The sequence below is a fragment of the Colobus angolensis genome, unplaced genomic scaffold (assembly GCF_000951035.1).
Source record: "Colobus angolensis palliatus isolate OR3802 unplaced genomic scaffold, Cang.pa_1.0 Scaffold99, whole genome shotgun sequence".
NCBI lineage: Eukaryota > Metazoa > Chordata > Mammalia > Primates > Cercopithecidae > Colobus > Colobus angolensis.
Window position 1 is genome coordinate 2,480,176 of NW_012123931.1, and position 7,667 is coordinate 2,487,842.

The 7,667-nt window shown below is 42.7% G+C and overlaps 1 protein-coding gene across 1 annotated transcript in view; it reads left to right on the forward strand.

Moving 5' to 3' along the window:
• The first annotated feature begins 5,299 nt into the window (after positions 1–5,299).
• Positions 5,300–7,667, forward strand: part of PTPN9 (protein tyrosine phosphatase, non-receptor type 9) — a 76,442-nt gene continuing 74,074 nt past the window's right edge. Inside the window, exon 1 of the mRNA XM_011933009.1 lies at positions 5,300–5,340. Coding sequence (XP_011788399.1) covers positions 5,300–5,340 — 41 coding nt within the window. The remainder of the gene's footprint in view (positions 5,341–7,667) is intronic.

The following is a 7,667-nucleotide window of genomic DNA, read 5'->3' on the forward strand; positions in this document are numbered from 1 at the left end:
TCTGCCTCCCGGGTTCAACTGATTCTCCTGCCTCAGCCTCCCGAGTAGTTAGGATTACAGGTGTCTACCACCACGCCTGGCTAATTTTTGTATTTTTAGTAGAGATGGGGTTTTACATTGTTGGTCAGGCTGGTCTCGAACTTCTGACCTCAGGTGATCCGCCTGCCTTGGCCTCCCAAAGTTCTGGGATTACAGGTGTGAGCCACTGTGCCCGGCCTGCAATCACTAGTATTTCTAAAAGAAAAATTTTAAAGTTCCTTTGTTCTTCATCTTCTGTCTACCCTCTAAATGTTAATATTCTTGAGACTTTAATAATTAATAGGTATTTATTAAGTAAGTGCTTTGTGGCAGGCACAGTACTAGGAACTAGGTGAATAAAATAGATATGATCCCTGTCTTCAGAGAACTTACCTCCCTGTTGCTAGATTTTTTTTCCTTTCAATCTGACTTCCCCACTGCTTATAGTTATTTTTTGAGGTGGGAGAGGGGAACCAAACTCATCATCTCATCCCTTTGCTTAAAGATCTCTATAGAATCTTTTATGTTTATAGGACCATGTCTGGAATTTGAAGTGTAGCATACAAGCGCCTTCCCAGTCTGGTTCAGTCCCCCTGTTCACACATCTCCCACTGTTCTCCCTCATACACATTGGACACACTAGCTATGTGATATCCCCAATAAGCCCTGTTCTTTTATGACCCTGATTTGAAACATCTTGTTTTCTCTGACTAGAATACTTTTCTCTGCCTGACAAATTCCTACTCATCCTTCAAGGCACTCCTAAAAAAAATTTTTTTTTTTTTTGAGACGGAGTCTCGCTCTGTCGCCCAGGCTGGAGTGCAGTGGCCGGATCTCAGCTCACTGCAAGCTCCGCCTCCCGGGTTCACGCCATTCTCCTGCCTCAGCCTCCCGAGTAGCTGGAACTACAGACGCCGCCACCTCGCCCGGCTAGTTTTTTGTATTTTTTTAGTAGAGACGGGGTTTCACTGTGTTAGCCAGGATGGTCTCGATCTCCTGCCCTCGTGATCCGCCCGCCTCGGCCTCCCAAAGTGCTGGGATTACAGGCTTGAGCCACTGCGCCCGGCCTAAAAAAATTTTTTTATATCGGTAGAGAAAGTTTGAATCCCATAGCATTCTGTTCATAGAGCCTTCCTAGAATTTATTACATTATATGGTAAAGACCTATTTATACATCTGTCTCCATAGTTAAATAATGATTGTAAACTGCTTGGAATAGGGTCTTTATGTCTCTGTGTGTGTCTTCTCACTTGCTCTTAGCCAAAGGCCTAGAAGCGATCTATGTTGTGTCTTCTCAACAACTACTGTACTGATTAGCACAGAATGGGCCCTCAGCAAATACTTGTTGTGAATGTTTGACTAATCCTTTCTTCTCCCCTTCCCTTAAATTTTTCTTTAAAAGTGTATGGTGCTTGTGGTGATATATACTTATAAAATTGTGTATGTATTAGTATGTTTCCATTGAATTCAATTTTTTTTTTTTTGAGACAGAGCTGTCGCCCAGGCTGGAGTGCAGTGGCGCGATCTTGGCTCACTGTGAGCTCTGCCTCCCGAGTTCACGCCATTCTCTCACCTCAGCCTCCTGAGCAGCTGGGACTACAGGCGCCCGCCAACATTCCCGGCTAATTTTTTGTGTTTTTTATTAGAGACAGGGTTTTACCATGCTAGCCAGAATGGTCTCGATCTCCTGACCTCGTGATCCGCCCGCCTTGGCCTCCCAAAGTGCTGGGATTACAGGCGTGAGCCACCACACCCCGCCTGAATTCAATTTTTGAATCATTAAAAATATGAAAACACTTGTGTAGGATGATGGGATTATCACTGGCCTTTCACTTTTTTGCAAATTTTTGTTATTACATTGTTTTATAATACGATAAAATTAGAAAATATACTTAAAACTTTTCCCAAATGCAGTAAGAGCCTATTTAAGAAAGCATTATCTCTTTTAAAATCACATTTTAAGAAAAGGCAGTGTTTTCCTGATAAGTGGAAAATATTTGTGATAAACCAGTAAATATTAAAGGGACTGGATTTGTTTCCTTTTTTGGTACATTAACAAAGTGCTTATGGAAAAATTGTAGTTTTAGTTTGGAAATTCATCAAACCTCTTGCTGCCTTATAGCAAACCAGTGTCTTTGCTCAGAATCTGTCTCCCAGCAGATTAATGTGGACTGAAGGTATCAATATATATAAAAAGGCAGTAATTCACAATGAAGGAGAGAGGCATGAGAGGAAGGAGTTCATTAATGCATCCGTCACTGAAATAATGGAGAAATGGCATATTTGTTGAAATACAGAAGTATCTTCAAATTTGGTAAAAGCCAGACATTGCGGCCAGGCGTGGTGGCTCATGCCTGTAATCTCAGCACTTTGGAAGTCTGATGCGGGTGGATCACGAGGTCAGGAGATTGAGACCATCCTGGCTAACATGGTGAAACCCCGTCTCTACTAAAAATACAAAAAAAATTAGCTGGGAATGGTGACAGGCGCCTGAAGTCCCAGCTACTTGGGAAGCTGAGGCAGGACAATGGTGTGAACCCGGGAGGTGGAGCTTGTAGTGAACCGAGATTGCGCCGCTGCTCTCCAGCTTGGGCGACAGAGCAAGATTCCGTCTCAAAAACAACAAAAAAAAGCCAGACATTGCGTCTTACATTGAATCACTTTCCTTATTTCGGTCTTCATTGCAGGATGACTGACTGCATTTTTTCATGGTATTTGTTCTGCACAACACCTGTATCAACACCTGTTTCTTTATTGTATTGAGATCTTTCCATAGTTAGTTTGTGCTGTTAAAAGGAGCTTGTGCCTAGGATGGCAGTGTTAATCTCTGGAGCTGCCAGAGTAGTCTGAAAGTAGAGACAAAAAGATGGGAACTGAAGTCTAAATACTTCTGGCCTCAGCTTTTTCTTTATAGCCACAGAGCCCTGAATGAGGAAGAATTGGTCCTTTAAAAAAGTGTTTTCAGTTGAATGCTTATTTCTTTTGTTTTTCTTTCTTTCTTGTCACCCAGGCTGGAGGACAATGGCATGATCTTGGCTTACTGCAACCTCCGCCTCCTGGGTTCAAGCAATTCTCCTGCATCAGCCTCCTGAGTAGCTGGGATTACAGGCGCAAGCCAGCATGCCTGGTTAATTTTTGTATTTTTAGTAGAGACGAGGTTTCACCCTGTTGGCTAGGCTGGTCTCAAACTTCTGACCTCAGGTGATCCACCTACCTTGGCCTCCCAAGGTGCTGGGGATTATAGGTGTGAACCACTGCACCTGGCCTTTTTTTTTTGAGATAGAGTCTTAGTCACCCAGGCTGGAGTGTAGTGGTATGATCTTGGCACTCTACAACCTTGGCCTCCTAGGCTCAAGCAATCCTCCCACCTCAGCCCCCCAAGTAGCTGGGACCACAGGCATGTGCCACCATGCACGGCTAATTTTTAAATTTTTTTGTAGAGATGGGTCTCACCATGTTGCCCAGGCTGGTCTCTAACTCCTGGGCTCAAGCAGTCCTCCCACCTTGGCCTTCCAAAGTGCTGGGATTACAGATGTGAGCCACCACTCCTGGCCTGAACACATATTTCTAGTTTAAATGTATGGTTTTTTAATAAAATGGATTAGAGAGATTGCATTGATAGAGGCTAAAGGGAAGCAACAGAGGTCATATGATTCTAAGAAACTCTATCTCTGTTGAAAGAAGTTTTAGTGTGAAATGACCAGAGTAAAGAAAAAAGAGAATGAACATTCATCCGTTCAGAACCTACCAAGTGCTAGGTATGGCAGTGGGTGCTCTTCTATCTGTTTCTCATTCAAAGTGAGGAAATTGAGGCTCAGAGAGGTTAAATGACTTGCCCAAATAACACACAGTAGTGAATAAGAAGATGGATTGGTTCTTTATAATCCCCAAAACCACACTAAACTTTCTCCTTTGTGGTTAGCTGACTGACATTTCAGGAGACAAAAGTTTTTTGTTTTTTTTTTATTTCAGGAGCAAGTTTCTTATCGGTCTGGCTCTTCACTCTCCTAGGTTGTCTTGGATTATAGAATTTAAGGTACTACCTGTGAAACTGAGAGTGCCAGCACATTATTCTTGACCTCTTGAGTGACTAGTTCCTTACCCCAAGCTCATCTCAAAATTATAGCTGCTCTTGAGAGTTTGATGTAACATGGAGACTATGTTGTTGGTTTTATTCTCTCTGATACCATTATTTGAACACTAGTGAATTGTGTCCAGTGTGTACCCTGCTTAATTGACAGCTTTCTCAGCTGTTTTATAGCAGGTTCTCTAGTATCTTTATCTTCATGGCCATAGTCAAGAAACTTGTTTTTATTTATTTAAACATGATTCTGGGAGTAGGTAATTATAGTATGCTTTTTGACTATGCAGGAACAAATCTTACCCTTGAGGCCAGGCAGGCATGGTGGCTCATGCCTGTAATTCTAGCACTTTGGGAGGCTGAGGAAGGTGGATTGCTTGAGCCCAAGAATTTGAGATCGGCCTGGGCTACATGGCGAAACCCCGTCTCTACTAAAAAATGCAAAAATGAGTCAGGCATGATGATGCGTGAGTGTAGTCTCAGCTACTCATGAGACTGAGGCAAGAGGATCATTTGAGCCCAGGAAGTTGAGGCTGCAGTGAGCCATGATCGCTCCACTCCATCCTTGTTGAGAGAGCAACACCCTGTCTCAAGCAAAACAAAACAAATCTTACCTTTACCTGAAAAACTGGTTAAGGAGAGTTGTAAGTGGTAATGTTAGTTTCTCCATATTATCGATTCAGATCTTATCCCAAAGGAAGACCAGAGCTGTTTGAACTCCAGCTCTTCCTTAGCTGCCAGGTGTTAGTTAACAACTTGTGTTTCAATAGATTCAAACCACTGTCCTGGACTTAAAATATTTTCTAAGCTGTGACTCATCTTTTGACTCATTCTTTCTTTCACTAGGAAATACACTGAATTTTAATTTCGAGAATTTCAGTTATCCCTTCTGAAGAGTGTGTTGCTCATTAAAGTTGCTGGGACTTGTTTTTCTGGTAACCAATAGGGCTACAAATTAGTTTGTACTCAGTGGTTATGTTAAACCCATGTGTAAACAGAGGGAGAAATCTGATTAACTGTCTAAAGGAAGGTTGTTGAAGATGAGACCATTCTTTCTGACTCCTTTTAGAGGTTCATCTCTTCCACCAGAGGGATGGGTATGCAGGAGGGTAATCTGAGGCTGAACAGAGCAGGTGCTATGCGTGTGTATTTGTATCTGTAAATATCACATCACTGTTTACAGTACACTGGACTCTCTACATGCAAGGCCTGGTCAGACCAAACCAGGAGGAATTGTTCCTGTGCTTAAAGCCAAGAATAACATCCTGACCAGCAGGGGGACAGAGGTCAGCTCAAGGCAACAGCTCTTGGGAGCTACAGAACACTAAGAAACTTGGAGGATCTGAGCTTAATAAAAAGGAAGGCAAGATGTACTTTGAAGGAAGTGTGTGAAACCTGTGTGCCTTTCTCTTATTAGGACATGGTTTATTTATGAAAAATGAAAAGATCTTTTTTTTTTTTTGAGACAGTCTCGTACTGTCTCCTGGGCTGGAGTGCAGTGGCATGATCTTGGATCACTGCAACCTCTGCCTCCTAGGTTCAAGCTATTCTCCTGCCTCAGCCTCCCAAGTAGCTGGGATTACAGGCACCTGCCACCACACTCTGTTAATTTTTTGTATTTTTAGTAGAGACAGGGTTTCACTATGTTGGCCAGGCTGGTCTCTAACTCCTGACCTCGTGATCCGCTCGCCTTGGCCTCCCACAGTGCTGGGATTATAGGCGTGAGCCACTGTGCCCGGCCGAAAAATGAAGTTATCTTAACAGATGGATATGTGATGAGTTCATATCACCTCTTGGTCATTTAGATTTTCTGATTCTACTTATACATTGATTTATCCGTTGATTATTTCTCATTAGAAATTGTATACCCAGCTAAGTAGCAGGAAAAATATGTTCTATGATTCTGGTGTTTTATTCTATAAGCAACATCAGAGAGGCCCACTAGAGAACTGGATTTAAAATATAATAGGTTAATTAAAAATCAGTTACCATGTCTCAGCCGGGCGCGGTGGTTCACACCTGTAATTCCAGCACTTTGGGAGGCTGAGGTGGGCGGATCACGAGTTCAGGAGTTTGTGAGGCAGGAGGATGGCATGAACCGGTGAGGCAGAGCTTGCAGTGAGCCAAGATTGCGCCACTGCACTCCAGCCTGGGCAATAGAGCGAGACTCTGTCTCAAAAAACAAACAAACAGGTACTATGTCTCCTGGGGAATTTACTGACTGGCTAGAGTTTTATTTCTGGGATCTTTCTGTGCTCACTTCTTTTTCCTTCCATCTTTCCTCATTCTGATGCTGGCCACTCACTCCACAGAGGCAACTCAAACTATTTTCTGAAAGAGTATTCTAAGTTTGTCCTGTTGTCTTTGGGACTCATTTCTCTGGCGTGGCTTCAGTTGGTTCCAGGCCAAAATGATCTTCTGAAAATTTTTCTTCATGGCCTTTCTTTCTTGGCTCTTTTCATGCACTTTGCCTGATTGGTTTTACTGGTGCTTTCCTTCTCCAGTGGTGTAAGCTATGTTGCCTTAATTGTAAGGCTGTAAAGCTCAGGTGCAACCTCAGGCTGTTTAGACTTTCCCCAAGTACTTTTGTCCTTTCCTAGAAATTGGAGGATGAATCAGATGCTCTGTTATGAGGTATCGCTGACTCTCCTGGGATTTTAGTTTGCCAGTTGTTTAACCAGTGTGTAGCAATTTGGATTGTATTTGCAAGGTAGGACTTGTTGCCAAGACTCCGAAGTAGGTCATTGCTATTATGCTTTTTCTCTTTATTTTTCTTTTCCATATATATATATATGTATTTTTTTTTCCTAGAGACAGGGTCTCACTATGTTGGCCAGGCTAGAATTGGCCTCAAGTGATTTTCCTGCCTTGGCCTCCCAAAGTGCTACGATTACAGGCGTGAGCCACCACACCCAGCCTTCCCTTTCTTTTTCTTTTTTTTTTTTTTTTTTTTTTTTGAGACAGAGTCTGGCTGTGTCACCCAGGCTGGGGTGCCATGCAGTGATGCAGTCTCAGCTCACTGCAGCCTCTGCCTCCCGGGCTTAAGTGATCCTCCCACTTGTGGGACTATAGGCGTGTACCATCATGCTGGGCAAATTTTTGTATTTTTTGTAGAGACGGGGTATTGTCTTGTTGCTCAGGCTGGTCTTGAACTCCTGGCTCAAGCAGCCTGCCCACCGTGGCCTCCCAGAGTGCTGGGATTATAGATTGGAGCCAGCGCACCTGGCCTAAAATTCCTATCTTTATGCATCAGGTTGTTACACATCTTTTGGCTGTGTTAGGCATGACCTTCAGTGCAATGTTGCATAATGGTGGTAATAGCAGACCTACTGGCCTTCCCATCTTTAATACAAAAAAAAATTACGGGGCTTATGTGTGATGGATTTTATGCAGTGCATTTTCAGCATCTGCTGAGAAGGTTATATACTTTTTTTCTTTTCCTGTTAACATAAAAATTGCTGTGATAGATCTCCTGATGTTAAACCAAGTCTTTACATTCCTTGGAGAAGCCTATAATGTGAGAGCTATCTTTACTGTAAAGTTTTTTTTTTTTTTTTTTTTTTTGAGG